Source organism: Castor canadensis, chromosome 7 (genome assembly GCF_047511655.1).
Source record: "Castor canadensis chromosome 7, mCasCan1.hap1v2, whole genome shotgun sequence".
NCBI lineage: Eukaryota > Metazoa > Chordata > Mammalia > Rodentia > Castoridae > Castor > Castor canadensis.
In genome coordinates, this window is record NC_133392.1 from 3277501 (window position 1) to 3297297 (window position 19797).

General features: G+C 46.6%; 1 protein-coding gene across 10 annotated transcripts in view; it reads left to right on the plus strand.

Annotated features, from left to right (window-relative positions):
* Ebf3 (EBF transcription factor 3) overlaps positions 1 to 19797 on the plus strand; it is a 116639-nt gene that overhangs the window by 65535 nt on the left and 31307 nt on the right. For 6 of the 10 annotated variants that reach the window (XM_020167315.2, XM_020167317.2, XM_020167323.2 and 3 more), the window contains exons 7-8: positions 12502 to 12583; positions 15870 to 16014. In XM_020167315.2, the coding sequence (XP_020022904.2) occupies positions 12502 to 12583; positions 15870 to 16014 (227 nt within the window). The remainder of the gene's footprint in view (positions 1 to 12501; positions 12584 to 15869; positions 16015 to 19797) is intronic. The other 4 variants (XM_074078043.1, XM_074078046.1, XM_074078045.1 and 1 more) reach the window with 1 other exon arrangement.

Sequence of the window (19797 nt, forward strand, 5' to 3'; positions counted from 1 at the left end):
GAAAATTTGCTTGATGGGAGCGTATTAAAGTCATCCTATAATATATCCATACACTGTGACTAAATTTTATAGTTCATGAAGCACATTAGTATTACACTATATCCCGGTACATTCAAAAGGTGATTTCCATTTAGACGCTCATTTTTCATGAAGATAAATATGACATGAATCATAATTCCCCTGAAGTAAATATTACAAATAATAAAATACTCAGGCAAGCAAGTTGAGGAATGACAGTAATGTTTTCCATTTGTATGGTAAGTGGTGAACCTTGTGGCCTATCAAGTAACAAATTGAATGTTTAATCTTTCTCCATGCAGATTGAGGATGGCAAAGTAGCGGCAGTCTCACAACAAATTGAGAGTCCTCTGGTGGCTCGTGGAGTATCAGCTTTTCAGCCTTTGGAGGCCAATAGCGGGTGTCAGCAGAGCTTTGTCAAAATACATCACGAGCATGAAGTTGTAAAATTGCAATTTACAACAAAAAGACTTTGGGATAACAGGCAAATCTTAGGCATGCTAAATACATAGCAAATATTTAGAGAGGCTTTGTAAGCAATTTAAATATTGTTAGGGGAAGTTGCTTAGCATCTGTGGGGCATCCCAGAGGTAAAGAAAGAAATGTATCCTATCAAAAGGTAAATAGTCCATTCCAAATGATAAAAATATTCTTTGGATACTGGCTGATGGAGTTAAACTAATTGGTTGAAGGTGGCTTAAAGCCATGCCCAAAATTAGGCTGGTGGCTGGCTGTTGAGTGTGGCATGCCCTCCCGTGTACACTGTTCTCAGTGACACATAATCTTTACTGATTTGTCCTCAAGTTTTGGAGTCCCTCCAGGTCTGGGCGGGGGGGGTGTCCTGGCACAGGGAGGATGTGGGTGCCAGGCACAGAACCAACTCTCCTCCGGGGTCTTGACACTCAGGCCACAGTTCAGGAAGGCATGTCCCATGTCTCAGGACGAACACGGGGTTCGTCCTGTTGAAGCTTCCCTTGCATATTAATTTTAAGTTTTGCAGCTTCTGCACTGCAAGGTGACACCACTAGCATTTTGATTAAGGATTTTATACATGAAAAAATTTTCATTATCTGAGTTCCCAGAGACCTCACCGATTGGTTGGCTTGCCTGACCTGCAGCTGTGTCTTGGTGTCAGGGTAAGGACTACGGCATGCAAGTGTGCCCTGTGCCATTTTTTCCTGTTACATGAGCAATTAGTGGGGCTCTTGACTCTCAGGGAAGTCAAGACTCTTTAGAACCAAAGGAAAGAAAAGGCACTTCGATGCACTTTGCTCACTTTCCCTTTGATTTCAGCAGAGTGCAGAAGTCACTGAGCTGTGGCCCAGGGAAGGCGGGCAGTGCTGCCTCCTACATTGCTGAGCCTCTACTGTTTGCATGTTCTTTTCTTTTTTTTTTTTGCAGCTGTGACATAGCCATGGGAAAATACGCTAAGGAATATAGCCTTGCCCCCCGCCCCTGCCCCTGCCACCCACCCTTGTATATTCTCCAATTATGCATCCTGGTTGCTTTTCTGAACTCTCTTAACATCTGCCTAAAATTGTGGAGGAGGACAGTTAGTCATTCACCCGCATCTTCACTTATCAAATGAGTAAAAGGGAGATATGGGTGACACTCACTGGGGATGTGCTGTTGACCATCGAGCCCCCCGGGGTGGGGAGGGACTGCAGAGGTCTTGGTGGGGTGTACTGAGGCCCCTGACAAGGCAGCTGTGCTGAGTAGTGGGGTCAGAGAAGGATGATAGGCTAGTTCAGCTTCCAGAAGGGAGCCTCTGTCCCAAGGCAGCTGCAGAAGGAGCCATGTCCAGACCCACAGGCTGTCCACAATGGCACTTGCCTGCTCCCTGATGGAGAAGCCCTCTAGTGGGGATGAGCGGGACTGCACTTCTGTGTCTCCAGCTCCAGTCTTATCCCTTTGGACCCCGTGTTCACTAGGAATCCATCCCAGCAAGAGGGCAGCAACTGGAGGAGCCAGTGTGCTTTCTTGTGGGCCCAATTACAGCTGTGTTAACAGAGGCAACACCTCTGTGTTCAGGGGCTGGGGTTTGACAGCAAGCAGAGGGTCTCCACCCTGTCCTCTGTGAAGGACCAGACAGGGCCCTTCTGGGGGGTGCTGAGCTGCTGCTGGAGGAAGCTTGGCAGTCCTTCCAGATTGACTATTCTTTTAGAAAGTCGCACTTGAGAAGAACACACTTCCAGTTGAGGGGCTGCTGGAGGAGGTGGGAGCCTTCCGCCATTCACCTTTTCTGCTGTCCTTCATCCGGCTGTGGGTTGCCATCTGTGTAGACCTGCTGTACTCTCTCTTCACACTGGGCTTTTGATAATTCTCTACTTTTTTTTTTTTTTTTGTAATTGCGGAATCATAAAATATTTTAATTTCAAGGTTAGCAATTTTCTCTTGCATACTTAATTTATAATTAGCTGGTTTTATAAACCTGTTCTGCGAATATAATTTTACTGTTGCCAAATGTTCTTCATGAATAATTAAGGGCAAATCCCTATTTATCAAATTATTAATATACCTAATAGCCTTGTTTTCATAAACAATGCATTGGAGTTGGATTTAAAGAAAACCTTCTCAGAGAGATCTTGTGTTGGTTTCCCACCGTGGCGGGCGGGCCCGCTATGGTATCTGCACAGAGAGATGCTTGTACTGTGTTGATGTCATGGCCCGGCCTTCTTTCCCCCACAAAGACACAGGTATCAGTAGCTGGACAGACACAATGGCCATTCACTAGTGGGCCTGGGCCTCTGCGGCCTGGTGAACAATGTTGTTGTTTGTTCTGGCAATTCACTAGGAGATTTTTCTGGAGGAAAACCATCCTTTCAGCCTTTAAAGGTCTCTTTAAAACTCTGCCCCCATCCTCCCATCATGCCCAGGTTTTCAGCGCGACAGCAGCAGCTTTTATGTGTGGCTTTGGCTCTGTGGATAGGGAAGGCCCCAGTGTAGGCTGGTTAGTCTGTGAGTCCGGACCACATACAATTTGGGGGGGGACAGAGGGATGAGCCACAGCACATGCTTCTGGCTGAGAGGAAGGTGAAAAGTCGCTGAGGGTGTAAGACTGACTCTGGCACGCCTCTCCTGAGCTGCCAGAAATTCCGTTTGGGATGGTAAGACTGTTTTCCCCCTGTGCCCGAATTCAGATCATTTCTGGAGATGAGGAGGTTCCCAGCTTACACCTACCAATAGTTTGAACAGTTGAGCAGTGAGAAAGCCATGATGCTAATTGGGAAATACCTTTAAACTAAACTTACAGTGTGAACCTGCAAGAGTGTCTGTAGTGTGAACTGGGCCAGCACCTCTCTGCCAGGCGTGTTAGGGACAGAATGTCTATCTGGGGCTGGCCTGTTTTGTGTTAGCTTATTACCATTCTCCAGGTTTATGGTCAACACTCTGAAAGGAGATAAGGCCTCGGCTCCTCTCTCCTAGGGGCTGGCATGTATGAGCCCACTCGCCATGTGTGACTCCATGTGTATGATTCATTCCAGAGCAGTTTTAGTCCTCATAAAATATTCATTTTGGTTGTGCAGGGCCCTGTAATTGCCATCTCTCACCCTGAATTATTTATACCTTGCACAGACTGACAAAGCTTTGCCACGCGGCCCTGGATGAATCAGAAACACGGATCTTTGCTGCCAACTGCATTATAGTTTCACAAAATATGGCCCCCACGTCATTCTGGGCTGCCTCATCTCTAAATCCAGCTTTTCTTGATTTGACATTTTCTTTACTCCTCCATTGTCTTAGTCAGGCAGAAAGGTTGCCTCTTAACTCTAAGCAGCAACCCCCTTGCTTGCATTATAGCCGCTGTGCTTGAGAGAACTAATGTATCTTTATTGCCTTACTTTTTTATGCTCGGTAACAAGACAGCGCCTGGGTTCACTTTAGAGCTATATATTATACATTAGCGATAAAATGATGCAAATAGTCCTGAATACTCTTCAAACAGATAGTGGCGATCAGCCTGGATCAAGCTGCTTGTCACAAAAACAGAAAATAAAAGGTGACATGCAAAGTTGGGCCCAGTGGCCTGCTCCCCAGCTGCAGGCTGTGCAGGCCCAGGGCTGAGGGTCCCAGGTGGAGCTGGCGACTTGTATGGGTTTCTTTGTGGGCTGAGGAAGCACTCTGGGCTGCTTGCCTTCAGCATCCTAAATGCATCTATTCACCACTGGCCTCTTCCCCGGCCTGTGCTTACCCTGCTGTCTCCATGTTGCAGCCAGGCCTTGACTGGTATTTCCTTGTGTGTCTGCATTCCAGATTGTGGATGAGCTCCTCCTTTACCTGGGGACGCGAGCATGCGTCTCCCTGTCTGTCTCTGTCTCTCTCACACCTTCCCCTGCATCCCATCCCACAGGAGGCTAGTAGCCAGGAAGGATGTTGGGATCACGTGTGAAGATTTGGGAACACCGTGCTAATGTGAAGTTCACATTGGTGGAGTGGAGCTACATTGCTCCACAGCCCTCCTGAAACTAGAAAGAGAGCCTCCCAGCTCAGGATGTCAGTGGCTTTCGTTCCTGAGCAGAGATAATGTCGACCTACAATGATTCCAGAGAAAAACTCCCACATACTGCAGGGCTGCAGAAAAGCGAATCTGCGAGGTATTCTAGCCAGAGCACACGGTGTCGTGGGGAGCTGAGCGGGGTTTACCTCGATTTGAACACCTTGGTCCTTCCCCGGCCACAGAAAGGGATTAATTTATGACTCCTCGCTCATCAACAAAGGGAGGTGAAGAGAGAGCTCAGTGCTGTTCCAAGTAATGGATGCCCTGTACACACATTTCTCTTGTATATGTTGACACGCAGGAGTAATGAAGTTAAGGCTTCGCGCACATGTGCCCCTCATTAAGCTGCATTACCTGCATTAAAGCTAATAATTGCCACTCAGAGCTGTGCTCCCATTAATCATTTATAATGTTTTAATAAGTTTTTAATCAGGACCTAAAAGGCTGGAGAGAGCCGGCATAGGCAGGTTGGACTCTGCTGTCCTTGTGCCCAGGCTTGATTTAAAATGTGATTTTTTTTTTTTATTAATAATTCAGCCATTGAAGAGGATAGTTCTTAATTAAGCAAGCTTGGCATGGATGGGGGAAAAAGTACAGGGGAGAGAAGGAAAAGATTAACAAGATCTTTCCCACTTGGAGGTTGGAAAGAAAAACAATAAAAACCCCAGCCTTGCGTTGGTTTTGAGAGAGGGCCCTGTGGCCAGTAGAAACCAAGATGGCCAGACGAGTGCTACGGTTCTCTTCAGACCCCCCAAATGCACCCAGGGATGGCGGGAGAGGCTTGAAATCCAGAGTTGGGATCAGCACAGGAGCTTCATCTCTGCACAACCTGTAAAAGTCTCCCCTGGAGCTGGCAACAAGTCAGGGGTGCATCTGACGTGAGCCAAGTGGTGCTGGCATTTTTCTTAAATAAGGAGCTTCGTGATCAGAGCTGGCAAATAGAGCAGTGTCCGGAGGGAGAGAGGAAGCTGTTTTAATGAGCCCGCAGCGAAAGACAAAATACAGACTGATTGACAGGGCTAGTGATCTACTGGGGGAAATAATGTCAGTGCTGCATCGCCCGTTAGAAACAGAGAAATAGGTAAAGGGGGGAACGAAAGATAGGCACTTGAAACGAGAGCCCCAGTGTAAATACAGTGCACTTCACGTTTCTTTTGTGCGGTGCAGTTGACTTCTTTTAAACAGATAACCTTATCAAAACTATCACGAAATATCAGGAACTGTTACGGAAAACACTAACTAGAATGCTGACAGCCAGCCAAGGAGGGCAGCCGATGAAGCGCGGAGCTCTATAGAGTGTCTACCTGGATCGTACTTATCTGAACACATTAAAACCACCCGGAAAAGTTTAATGCAAGTCATACAAATGCCTCCAAACGGAGCACTTGGCAGGGGATCTGTTATGAGAGTGGGTATGGAGCTGGCCGGCAAAGCCATTAAATCCCATCAGATCTCTTTGGTATCATTTTAATGAGAATCATTGAAAAAGTACAAGATCATGGTATCTGTAAGTGCCTCTTGACAGCTGCTGCTGAAATTGTGATGAAAAGAAAAACCATTATAGCAGAAATTTAGCGATAAGGCTCTTTGGAGGGATGGTGGGGCCTGATGTGGCTCTAGACTGCAAAGGGTTAATTTTCTAAACCTAGTAATGTTCGATAGTGAGGTATTTGTCAGGAGATAAAGAAGTGATAGAATCTGGGAAGTGGGTCCCTTGGTGATTGTAGTACAAATATTGTTAATGCGGTGTGGTTACTACAGCGAAGGGAAGTAAAATAGCTCGAGTCCACTAGAGACGGGCTCTGCTACACTAGACCAAGAATCCCCAGACAAAGGCCAGTAATTGTTGAACTGAGAGTCAAGCCTTGGATATTCCCAAATCCTTGTACATCTGCATTCACACGCAGCACGGCATTCGTGCTGTGCTGTGCAGCGCTGGGGGAAAACGCCTCCCGGGGAGACTGGTCCTACCAGGCGGGCAGTCAGGCCACCCTGACCTCTTGCCTGGGGAGAGGGTCCCTGACAAAAGACATCTGGCAGAACTGTAAAACCTAATGCTGTCACCCGCTGCCCCCTTTGTTATGACGTCATGCAGGCACTACAAGTCTGTGAGACCCATAACTTGAAATGTACAAGAATTTAATAAGTCTGGTGTTAAAGCAATTTGTCATGGCATATTTGAAGAATAAATCAGACTAATGGAGCAGATTTTTCCTCCCGTATGGCATTAAAGAACGTGAGCCCAGTCATGGCTAATGGCAGGAGTGAGAGAAAAAGAGAGGCTGACATTAAGACCCTTGCATTTTGGAAATCCGATACGTATTGACCTGTGTACTATCTTAGTGCACAGATCTGATGTCAGCAGAATGTAGTCGTGTATAGGAACTGCTCATTACAGGTTTTGTGAGGGAAGCACATTGTCTCTGAAGCGCCTGGAACCGATCGGCTAGAGTTGCTCAGTAATCAATACTCCAGCGACTGATGGTCAGCTGTGCACACACCACAGCTGCGGCCACTGCTTTCAGGGACTTCCCAGTAATTAGCAGGGACCTGGAGGATCACTCCACAGACACTCTCTTATCAGTCAGGGAAAAGTCTCTTAAAGGCTCTATCTTTTAATTTGACTCTTAACTATTTCATTTCAATAGCAGGTAAGGGCCTCAGCCACCCCCATACCCAAGAGGCCCACAGGTTTGCTCCTCCCCTCCTGTGATCTCCTTTGGCATGGGGACTTTTTCTGTTAACGGAAGTGAAATTGACACAATATGAAATTAACCTTTTGGGAAGTGAACAATTTTGTGGTGGTTGTGGGCCCATCAGCTCTCTCTGGCTCTAAACATTTCTTCACCCTGCAAAGGAAACTCTGGACCCTGAAGCAATTGCTGTCTATCCCCCTCCACCCAGACCCTGGTGCCACTAGTGGCTGGTGACCTCGTAGGCTGCATTTTCTGGCTGGCTGTCAGTACTCACTTTTTCTGGTCCAGGCTATTATGTATTAAAATAGTAGTAACTAGAGACACAGGGGTCTATCTGGATTGGGCTCTGTGCAGCCTCCTAGCTGCACCTTGACTCCAGACACTGTCACTGTACCATGATTTACACATGAACATTTTGGGGTTTTGATTGCTCTGGAGACTTCCCCACTGTCATCTGGATGTACTGCTTATTAAGAACCCTGCCTTAAAACTGAAAAGTGAGGTTCCCCCCCCACCCCACCATTCTGTAAAAGATACCAATATTTTTTATTCTTGAGTCAGATTTCCCATATCACCCATGACCGAGGGCCAGAGGAAAGGTTGTGCCTACTAGGCCTGAGGTTGGACTCAGGCGTAGGAGGGATCTGTGAGAAGCCAGAGCTCTTTCCTTGGAGTGCAGCCACCTAACTTGAAGGAGAGGCCGGAGCACCAGGGACTCATGCTCAGCCTGATGGGCTATCTTTTCACACGGCCAGTCAGGGTCACGCCTTCCTGTGCTCTGCGCCTCACATTTTCAAGCACTGGCAAAACCAAACCTTGGAACAGTGTAAACTCTTGACAATCAGAAACTAAAAAAATCCCCACAGAGGGTTGGGAGAGGCTGATTGCAGACCGGTGTCAGCCACGTGCAAAAGGCACGCAATGAAAAAGGACTTCAAGTTCTTGTTTTCTCCTCAGTTACCAGGGCGCGCCCGAGAAGCCTGCTGCATTTCTAAGGAGACAATCTATTTCTCCTTTGACCAGAGGGAAAGAAATCATTATTGCATGATTAGTGGCTTCAGTTGGGTAAAAACAGCAGTGTCAGGGCGGGTGGGAAGGATGAGTTGTATTAATCACCTAACGCTCGCTGGCAGGATGGTTTTATCAGTGACTGGGCCACTGGTCTGTGCAGCTCTTGACGGAAGTGGGACGTTCTGAGCTGCTGGAAGGGCAAGGGAAGGGACCGACCGTGTCAGAGGAGAGGCATCTCATCAGCTTTTCTCTGACAAACCAAATTCATTCCTTATGTAATTGATAACGGCCTTGGCCAATTACTTCACACATTACAATACACAGAGGCCCCCTTTACAGGTTTTGCAGGGCTGTAATTAGCTATGCTAATATCCTCTTTATTGGCCCTAATATTGCCCAACACCTTTTGCCATCCTGGAGCCACTAGAGCCCCACGGCCTGTCAGGACCGCTGGTTATTGAGAAGGATAGCTTTAATCAAACATAATTGCAGCTAATTCCTCTCTCCTGCTCTCTGTTGCCAGCCTCGAATGCCACGGATTTCTTGATATTCCATTAAATTACAATTAAACAGCCTCCTTTGTCTCTGACTGTCCTGAACACCACCACAAAGTTCTGTAGCCATTTAAAGGAGAGCTGTTTGGGCCTAATTGCCTGCTAGCTCACAAAGGGCCAATTTACCCAATACCCATGTAGAATTTAAACAGTTCATAATATAATGTATATTACACAGGAGCCTTACACTACAATTAAAATGATTTTCATCAGATAGAGAGGCTCTGGCTAATCAGCTTCATAAAAGTAAATATAAATGAACTAATTCATAGCTTAAACACACAGAAATGGAGCAGACTTTGAAATTAGTTGCCGTGGTGGGGGCTCGCCCCTTACCCTGTGATGCCAACGTCGGGCTCTGGAGAAAACAGTGGGTCCCGTCGTTTGTTTTAGCCTAGTTTGAGGCATCCTCATTTCCCTGTTCCCCGGCACTCACCTCAGTGCTGGATTTGTTTGCTGGGGGGACCCCAATATTAATGCTGGCAAGACCACTTTCAACTTCCTTCATTGGGTGCAGCGAGCTAGGCTCTTTTACAGTGGTGGGATAATTGTCCCAGCAGAAAGGCAGGCCTGAGAATTTCTGACTTGAACTCTCAGGTCTGGTCACTCTGACCCTTCTCACTATCCAGGAGAGGGTCTGACATATCCCCAGACCATCCACATAGGGTCTCCAGGAGTCAGAGGATGGAACTTCCTGGAACCTACCCTGCTAAGAATGACCTCAAGCACCCACATGGCATCTGACCTAGTCTCTGCAACACTGCAAAAGAGGAAATCCCGTTCCCAAAGTGGCGGGATCCCACCTCTCCTCCCCCCTCTGATGGTCCAAAGAACTTTCCAGGATTCTGTGAGCTGTTCCAAGTAGAATAGTACCAGGGAGCACTGGTGTGGAGTAGTTTGTCTTTAGCCGCTGTCTTCCCCTCTGCCTGGGAGAAACAAGTAAATAAAGCCCATATTTCAAGCTTGATTTACTCTGGTACCTGCTGTGAAAAATGATGACTCTTTAGGGAAATAACGATGGGGTCAGGGAATTAGTGCACAGAATGGTCATTTTGATGTCGGGCCAGCAGATGCTAGGGAAACACACTGTACACAATTAAGCGTAATGTACTAATGACAGGTTAGAATTTTTATCGCCTCTCTGAGATCGAGCAGCAGATCCATGTTTAGCAGTAATAAAGAGTTTATTGGTGCTAAAACCAAAGATTTTCTGACATAGGAAGGATTTTCCCTTCATAACAAGAGAATTAAATCCTTTGTGTACCAGACTCTGAAAGTGAGATATGTAAAGTGGTTGTCAGATATTTCTTAGGAAACAGCCAATTAAAGGGTAATTGAGAATTACTATTTGACTTCACGTGGGCATTCACTTTCTCACCCCCTCCCCAAACATCACAACAGGGCCCCTCACAGGGTACTTCCATCGGGCTTGGTGTCAGGGTGTCACCAAGTCACGCCCTGGCTGCTTTGTGCTTCCCACCTGTGAAGGCTTAATTGAATTCCCCAGTTAAACAGCACTGAGCTCCCCCTGCTCTCTGTCCTGGTGAGGAGCCACTGACTTTTGTTTTTTTTTTAACTTGGTGTCCTTGGAACCTCCATGCTCGGAAGGTCCCTGCTCTCCAGGTCTTTCGCAAGTCCTGGCACGCTGTCGTACGCTTTGGGTAGAAGATACTGTTACTGCCACATCCAAAAGAGGAGGCGGGGATGGACGTGTGCGCTTGTGTCTGCTCCTCCACAGCCACCCCGTGGACGCTCCATGTGTTTGAGGGGTCTGGCACCCAAGTTTGCTCTGCTGGTCTCTGGGTGGGTGGTAGTTAGGGCCCCAGAACACCCAAGTCCAGCTCCTCGGAGCAATACGAGGGGCTGTTGCACCCGTTCTTGCCGTCTTCGAGGTAGAAGGGTGAGCCGGCTAAAAAGACGCCAAGGAATTTAAAGCAACCCCCTCTGGAGCTGGGGGAGAAATCTTTCATTTCACAAAAAAGCCCCCATGGTCGGCTCAGCACAGTTACCTTTGCGGATGAGCGGCTTCTCGGCCGGCGCCTGCTCCGAAGATTAGCCCAGTGGTAATGTGGGGCATAATTGCACCGTGTGGCTGTCCCTGAAGTGAAAACCTAATTGCCTGACAGGACGATAACTTTGTGGCACCCTCACCTTGTTAGGCCCTTCCTGATGCAGTTCAAATGCAGCGTGGCCGCAGGTGCGCCTAATTTACCTCGCTGCAGAACGTGCGGAGTTTAATTGCACAGTGGTTGTTAGGAAAAATTGGTGGGTGGAATATCAAGTGACGCACTGTAGCTGATAGCAGATGGTGTAAGAGGCGGTGTGAGCTAAGTGTATAGGTGAGCGAGTTAATAAAAGATGTAAATTCTGGCCTAAAGTCGTGAGGAGGACTTGCAGCATGTAAGAAAACTTAATTATGGGGCCACAGTCCTTTCTCTCATCAGTGGGGCTTTCTTCTGCCATGGTACAGCCTTCCAGGAGAGGTTAGAAAATGCTGATAGAGAAGTGAGTCTTAGTCTACAGTTGTTTTATTTTCTTATACTTTAATTGCCAGTGAGGAACTTCGGGCGTGAAAGACTGAATGCAAGGAAATCATGTGAAAGCTCATAAAACATTAACCATCCCCAAATAGGACAGATGATGTTTTGGAAGAAAACAGTAGCTTCCTGTGTAGCCTTGCTAGACAGGACACTGGGACATCCAGAAGAGTAAATGTGTTAGTAGGGACCCACCTTCAGCTCACGGTGAGTGTAGCCTTTGCAGGTGGAGGCAGAGGTTGTAAAGGTACAGGATCCCCGTGTTCCCTGTGGGCGGGTGTGTCACAGCCAGGCTGCCCCATGGCCACCCCTCCAGATGAAGCCAGCGCATCTGTATTTGTGAGTGAGTGGCAGGAACAGGAGGGGAGGACACCTTGATGGTGTTTTCATTATTGCCTCTCAACACTGTCAAGACTCTTGAATTTTCCTTCTGTAGAAAAAGGCAAGGTGTGGTGGAGATGGAACTACCTTAAGGTTGGCCTCACCATGCCCACCTGGGGCGGTGCCTCTGCTCCCCAGCTCTGTCTGAGGGAGAGTTTCATGGCCACACCAAGAATCGCTGCTCTTCCCTTAAAAACACAAGGAGACCATTCACAGAAGTTATTGATGCTCTAAAATCCATGCCTTTCCTGACCTACTGAAACTTTTAAAATCTGTCTTTAAGAGTGTACGCTTAGAGCTCTCCCTTGGAGCTGGGATTCCCACACACTGTGCAAGTTCCATTTCCAGAATCAATAGTTTTTTTGTATAAGCTTGCTTTGGGACATGTCTATACTAAACAAAAATCATTTGTTAAAGTTTAACTGGGCGTTTTGCACTTCTGCTGGTTGAAGCTAGCAGACCTCTCTGAAGTGAGCACTTATCCAATAGTTAATTGTCAGTCAAGTGGAGATCCAGGTGAGAAATGGCCTATCTGAAAGTCACAGTTGTTATTATGAACCCCGGAAATCTGTCGTGTCAGGTAAGTGTGAGTCACCACTCTCCTAGGTGGAGGTGTTTTAAGCCTGCTGTTGGACCAGGTGCCAGGCCTGCCTGTCCCTTGGTCTCCTTCAATACCTCACCCCTACAGGGCAACCAGCCCCAAATGCGGGGTAACCTCCACTAAAGTGGAGTCACAAGAGTGTCTTTTAGAAAGTTTGTGCCTTTTGCCTAATAACCCTAACTATCTGTTCTTCGTGTTTTTGTAGATTCTTTCTAAAGTTCTTCCTCAAGTGCAATCAGAACTGCTTGAAGAATGCAGGCAACCCTCGAGATATGCGGAGGTTCCAGGTATGCACTGCTCAAAGGCACAGTCCATCCTGACTGCTCCTGCAGAATTTGAATTCTCTGATTTTGCAACTGTTCAGAAAAACAGTCTTTAGTTCTCCAAGGGTCAGTAGCAAACCAGACTTGATTCATTTGATAAAATAGACAAATAAAATGCTTTAAAAATGATCCCGTACCTTTCCTATGCCAGTTTCATGAATGTAGTCATGGACCACAACACCCCCAAACCAGCTCTGAGCATATGCCATGCTAAAGGCCTTTTAGGGATTGATTTGTTGATTGGCTTTCAATATTGTGTGTGTATGAGGGGTGTGACGCAGGCTCAGTATACCACAAGCTTTCAGGTCTGCACCTGTTTACTAGGGGCCTCTGCAAATTCCAGAGTGTCCTCGTAGCCTCCTCTTCCTTCCTCTGAGGTACAAAGTGTCTGACTTCCTCAGTTCAGTGCCTAGCTTCTCGTCCCTTCCTGAACCCATGGGAGATTACCATGGGAGATTTCATCTACCAGAAAGGGTTACTGGTTGGGTTCTGGGGCCATTTTTTTTGGGAGTGTTCTTACTTTTCTTGCTTGTGAATGATCAGAAGGCTTTGTCAGGGTAAAGAGTACTCTGCACACATGGTGGATTATTTCATTGATTTTATTTGGAAGAATATTCTGGGCCGGAACACAAAGCTGCTGTTGTACGTACCAACTAGAGAAGTGAGCAGTGAGTAGGCATGAATACTAGGTCAGGTGAGTTACTGAGGGGTTCCTCTGTGAGAAGCAGACTGTTTTCGTGAAATAAGTGTGCATAGGGATCGAACATGTGCTTCAGTCCTTCAGGGAGGCATGGTTGGCTGTCTCCCACCCACCCAGCCCATCAAGGAAGAACAGGCCACAGTGCCCTTTGTGGCTGGGGACAGTGTTTCTTGCAAACTGTTGGGCTAGCTTCCATTCTTCATGCACAAAGTGCCACAGGGCATGGGTGATGCCGATCCATCTCAGCAGAGTGCAGGTCACACTGGGCTGAGTGGCTGCGTCCTCCTTGTCTCATTGGTGAACGAGCACAGCATCAACCACAAGTGATTTCATGGTCAACTGTGGGGCCCATACTGACTAGAAGGACTTCCTCTGGTCTGTTGGCTAATCTCCTGGCTTTTGGAAAGTCGAACTAGACTCAGGAGCGCGTCCAGGCTCACATGATGTTTGCAGCTGGCCTCACAGTCTTGGCACCTTCCTGTAGGTGTGCTGCAGGGACAGTCCAGGTGGAAACTAAACAGCCGGGCTGCTTTTTCTGCTGAACTATACTGTTTTCCCCTAGTGACTGACCTGTATATAGATGACAGGGCAAAGGCAGTCCCTTTTTCATCTTGATTTTTACCTTGTTTCTTTAACATATTATGGTCAAGTCTTGGCCTCAGTATTTGTTGGATGTCTGCATCATGGTCAGAGGATTTATTCCTGGAGTTCCTTCAACCCTCAGGGTGGGGCTTGCATGTGGACCCCAGGAGGACACCTGGTCGAACAGGAGCTGCTCCCTGAATCCACCAGGCAAAGGCTGCCAGGCCCAGGAGTGGCACCAGAGTTGTGCTGGTGCCATGTCCTGCCAGGGCTATGAGGGCAGTGCCAGTAGGCAGCAGTCTGAGAGGCTGCTGAGATCTGAAACTACAGTGGACTCTGGCTGTGCTGATAACGCTCAAGTTCGGAGGGCCTGGTGTTGTGGACACTTCTGCAGCCTGCAGGCCCAAGGGGGAGAGAATTCAAGGGGGCTGCCCCCACTTTTGTTTTTGGTTTTTTTTTTTTCTGGTGGGGCTTGAGATTTCAAAAAAAAAATCAGTTACACACATGTTCATGAATAATAAGCATGAAACTTTGGCTTTCCTTTTATACTCTGAAAATACGGGTTGTCTTAAATCACCTCATTAGTTAAAAAAATTAGTTAATTGATTTTATTAATAGATTTTTATCTCTTAGAGCAACTCCAGATACATGAAAAGCTTCTGCAGTGGGTTTGGAGAACCTCTGCTGCCCTGAGTGGTTCTCCCTACAGTTGCCCCATTTCGACATACTTGGTACAATGCATTCCTTACATCTTAAGACCCCACACTGATGGTTATTATCCACTAAGGCTCTCTGCAGCCTTTGTTTTTTCAATGATCGTCTCACCTGATGCCATTCGTCTCTTCGTGTACCCAGTACCCTCAGGTACTGCTGGCTGCAGGATCTAGCTGAGGCTGCCCTAGCTGAGGTCTGAGACATTACTTCCTTCATTCCAAATCCAGGCTCAAGACCCAGGTTAAACTTGGGCTAAGATCTTTGCTTCTCCAGCTCTTTGGAAATAACACACCACACTGACCTACCTCTGTTGGACAAAAATGTCAAGGCTAGATTGTATTTGTCTGTTTCCTGGGTCTATGGAGGGGTACCATTTCTGAGATGCTTGTTCCAAGCTTACCTGGGAAGGTAGGTGTCCGACATCAGCAAGGCAGTCCCTGCAAGATGGGTTCTTTTTTTTTTTTTTTTGCCTCTCTTGTGAGGCAGCTGAGAATGTGAAAGACCTGATCATCCTTCTGTCCAGTCCATCCTCTGAACTTGGGCCTAAGCCTGAGAGCTACCCACTACAAGAGAAAAGGCGGTGCCTTGACACTTAGGAGACTTGCTGCCCTTTCAGATAACTTGAAAAAGAATACTTTTCCTAGATGGAAAAAACTTCGACTATTCAGATTCAACTGAGTCTTTTCAAATGCGAAGAAGTTCTTTACCAGATGTTAAACTTAATTGTAAAACTGACCCAGGAACATTTGCTGAGAGAGTGTGGATGGTAGGAAGAAGCCTGCTTTATGAAGCCTTTTTGGGGTAACTTTGGATACTCACAGCTCTTCCAGTCAGGCCAGTCTTGAATGAACGAATAATTTCAATTAGATAAACTATCCAATCAATATGTGAACAGATCAATCAAAACAGAGGCTTTAAAATGAGTGACTGACTAGATGGCTGTTTCTGCAACTAATGGCTAGAAGAATATTTCTCTGAATTGCATTCACTTGTTAGCATAATAAGAGATTAAACCGTAATTAGTGGAGCAGGTTTTTGAGAAGAAGCAATCTTGAGTCAAAACAAAACAACCCACCCCCATTAGTCAAAAAACCAAACCAAACCCTGTGAATGGCTCAATTGGCACAGAGTTTGCAGGAAACAGGGAAGTTCCCTTTCACCCTCTGTGGTGTTTGAGGTGGCTTTTATCTTGCCTGCCGGGTGTCTGTGCCTTCCTGTGCCAACTCTATTTTCAAATCCGCTTCATCTTCACAGGTTGTTGTATCGACAACAGTCAACGTGGACGGCCATGTGCTGGCTGTCTCCGACAACATGTTTGTACACAACAATTCCAAACACGGGAGGCGGGCCCGCCGCCTAGACCCGTCAGAAGGTACGGCCCCTTCTTATCTGGAAAATGGTAGGCACATGTTACATGTATTTTTTTTAATTTGCAATGCTTCTTTTTCTTTGCACCATCCTTTATGTTGATTCCTGTGGAGTTGCTGTCCCCACTCTGCCCACTCCCCCACGAAGAGAGGGGATGGGCCTTGCAGGCTTCCTCTTCTCTCTGTGTTGGGTAGCCTGGCCTTTCACCCACTTCACCTGCCATTGCCTTTGCGTTATTGGTTTATTTTTAAGTTTTATTTTGCTTACAGCTTTTTCTTGCAATTTTCTTTATTTGGTTTTATTTGGCTTGTCAGAAGCTCCATCCAGAAGCCCATCCCCAAATAACTTTGCGCATGCCTCAGTGGGTGGTTATGTCCTTGTTCAGACAGCTCACAAGGGACTATGGGGGATGTTTTCTGTCTCTTGGCAGAGTAGGTGTGCGTGGTGTGTGTGTGCAATGGGGGTGGAGGGGGAAGAAGAAAAAGCATAGCTAATTTTTTAACCAAACTGTTTCCATTGACGGACTTCTTGGTTTGCTTGTTAAAAGAGAAGTATTTCCGTGAGAGTGGCAGGTAGAGAGAAGTGTTCTTAGGCATCAAGGCAGAATTCTGAAACACTCAGACATGGCAGGCCTCATACCAAGCCCCTCAGTGACATCCTGCTTTTGCACAGTACCCATGACCTACCGTCCCCTGTAAAATAAGCTCAGTTTCCGCTATCAAACATTTCACAATAATCTTGAGATTCTGACCATATGAATTGCAAGCAAAACAGTATGATTCAATCCTTTAGAGCACAGAGCCTATAAAATTAAACAGTTTTAGGACAAGTTCTCTCTCGTGAAGCGGTAAATTCAAGAAGTCACATGTGAGGCAGATAGACAGAAACGCCTGGAAATGAATGACAGATAATCTGGGCAGATTATCAGAATGAAATACAATTCAGACATAAAAATTGGAAGACAATTTGTGAATCTGCTGTGGTTCACAAAAATAAACCAATTTGTTCTCTACATTAATGACTTAAGTATAAGAGAACAAAAATATAATAATTAAAGGTCGCCTTGAGCTCCAGAGTCATTAGAGTCTGTGACGTATTGTTTATCTCCTTCCTATGCACTGAAGGTAGGTGTGTGTTTTGCTTAGCAACCATCACTAATGAGGCTCACAATTAAGAAGGTTGAATCCTGGTCCTCAGTTCCTGGTTTCCCCAGAGAGCCCGGGCTCGCAACGTGATAGGTTCAAGGAGGCCTTCTCAGCCCTCTGGTGTTAGGTTGTAGTCTGAGTCCAAAATCAGCCTCCTCTAATGAGCTATTATGATCTGAGCAAAGTACAAGTATTTATTTTTGTAAGTAGCATGAAAAAAGCATTTGACTGTAAGCAGAAAATGTAACATTTAGAAAAATAAAGGCCACTAGTGAGTACCTCAGAGATAAAAACCCAACTAATCAAAAGCTATTTGCGGAAGCAATCTTGTTCAGGATTTTTTTTTTTTTTTTAATGTTTGTTTCTCAGTATTTTATCAACACTTAAACCAAGTCACTTTCTTGCTGGTGATTTCAATGGTTCCCCATCCTAGAAAGTGACAAGAGTGGTAAAAATGCAAACAGGTAACTCAGAGAACTAGTATACGCAGGTCTCCAAGAAAAAGGCTTTCCTCATAAATAGTAGGGTTGTTTTCTTTTCTTGCAATTAATGGCCAGTTCTCAAGTGCACTGTTAATGGTGACAGGGTTCTCTCTTTTGCTTCTGTCACTTCCTGAGAGAGCTGACACTTAGGAAGTTCGTTTTAAGATCTGGTGTTTTGTTTCAAGAGCCATTTACTGCCTGTGCCCAGTGAGGATCTGCCATAAGGGTAGGGTGCTGACTTCCAGTTGGCCCCACCTTCTTCAAGGAACAGGCACCCCAAAAAGCACAGATCAGGGCTCTTGTGCAGCCTCTCCCAGCTAACGCCTCATTACCCAATCATCTAATATTCACCAGCAGTGTGTACACACTTGCTGATGGTTTCCAAGTAAACTAATCCCCCTGCTGCTGTGGTGGATGTCTGCCACAGCGTCCTTTGAGCTCACAAAAAGCAAGGCAGATTATTTACAGTATTGAACACAAGTGAGGGGAAAACAGCCATTCCACCTTCCAGCACAACGCGCTAGAACTCAGGCTTTCCTTTTTTTTTTTTCCTTGTCACTTGTCCCTCGCAAATGATTCCAACCCTGTTTAAACCTTGCAAGAGCCCTGCCCAGCACCCGGCCTGCAGCACAGAAGCGATTTGCATGCCAAGTGCTGTAATGTGGTTAGGTTTATGCAATAAGGACAACTGAATCCAGGCTGCGGGGCTTTAGCGAGTTAAAGGGAACAGATGGCCCTAGGAGAGGTAAAGGTATAATCCTATCAGCTGGAGTATCAGCCAGCCATCTGGACATCCCAAGCACAATTACAAGACATTTTAGCAGGCAGAACAAAGAAGTCTTCATGAGGCAAGATTAGGCCTGTTTGAGAGCCTCAATATTGTGAATGCAGAGAAAGGTGACAAGTGCTGAGTTATAACTCAAGAGAGCTTGCTGATTAACGGGAGCCGTGTGGGGAAGCTGTTTACTAATAGAATACTGGAGGTGCTGGAGAGACCCTAAAGAAAGGAAGGGCAAACTGAATACTTTGGCCAGAGACACTGGCTTCCAAGTTGGAAGTCACGCTCACTTTCGGAAATCCTCACTCACAACCCTCGGGCTCTGGCCACAGAACACCCATGGGTGTCCACATGAGCATCCAAGGTGCAAGCTGGTGGGAACACATGCACCATGGCAAGAGTGATCTGTGAGAGGGCCTTTTCTCAAAGTGGGCCCAGCTGTGCCTTCCTTAATGCAGGTCACTCTAGACATGTCAGACCCAAAGGGGAGACCCGCCATGCCTGCTTTCTTTAGACTTTGTAAGCCCTGGGCTCCTAGAGCTTGGGCCACTCTGACAGCTCCCACACCAGGGTCTGTCTCCAGAGCTGCTTCCCACCACAGGGCTGGGGGGCTCCCTCTCCCCACAGCGATTCTACTCCTCCTCAGCCATCTTCAGTTGCCTTGCCCAGCTCCTGTCATCTGCTGGAGTGTATTGTGCACCGTATATCATTAGGTCTCTAATGCTGTCTGTGTAATTCACTTTGCCATGGTTCCCACTGAACACATGTTCCCACTCTGTATGTGCATTGAAATGTATGCAAATACAGGCAGAAGGAAGGTGGCTTTCGTGTTGACCGTGGAGGAGGCCAAGGCAGGCCTGTGTTTTCTTTCTGAGCAGAAGCACTACACATTCTGAGATGATGTGACTTTCCACTGGGCCACATCTGCCAGATAGCAATCTCTTGTGCATGCAGTAGATCCTGGAGGGTTTTTTTTTTTCTTTTCTCACCTCCAAAGTAAATTTGTTTACTGTAATTTTTTTTTTTTGTGAATTATTTGCCATAATTGGCTGTGCTGATGAAGGTCACCCCCTTGGAGGAGCCTTGTCAGTCTTTAGAGAGCTGATCCTTTTCAAATGCTCTCCATGCAATTAAGAAAAGCAAATGTCATTCGGAAGCCTCAGAAATGAAAATTTGTATGAACTTATTAGCATGAAGTCAACATCGCTAGTTAAGGGCAGGCTCCCAGTGTGTGCTCTGCGCCTCTGCTGCGGAGGGAGACGCGCGTGGAATGAGCAAATATAACCCCCCTAGTCCAGCATTAAAGCAAACAAAGGAAGGTGGCATGTCGGCACTGTGCTAAACAACAAAAGCTAATGGTGATTAACTAGACGGTGCCTGTGAAGGGCTGCCTCTGACCCGTCAGGGAA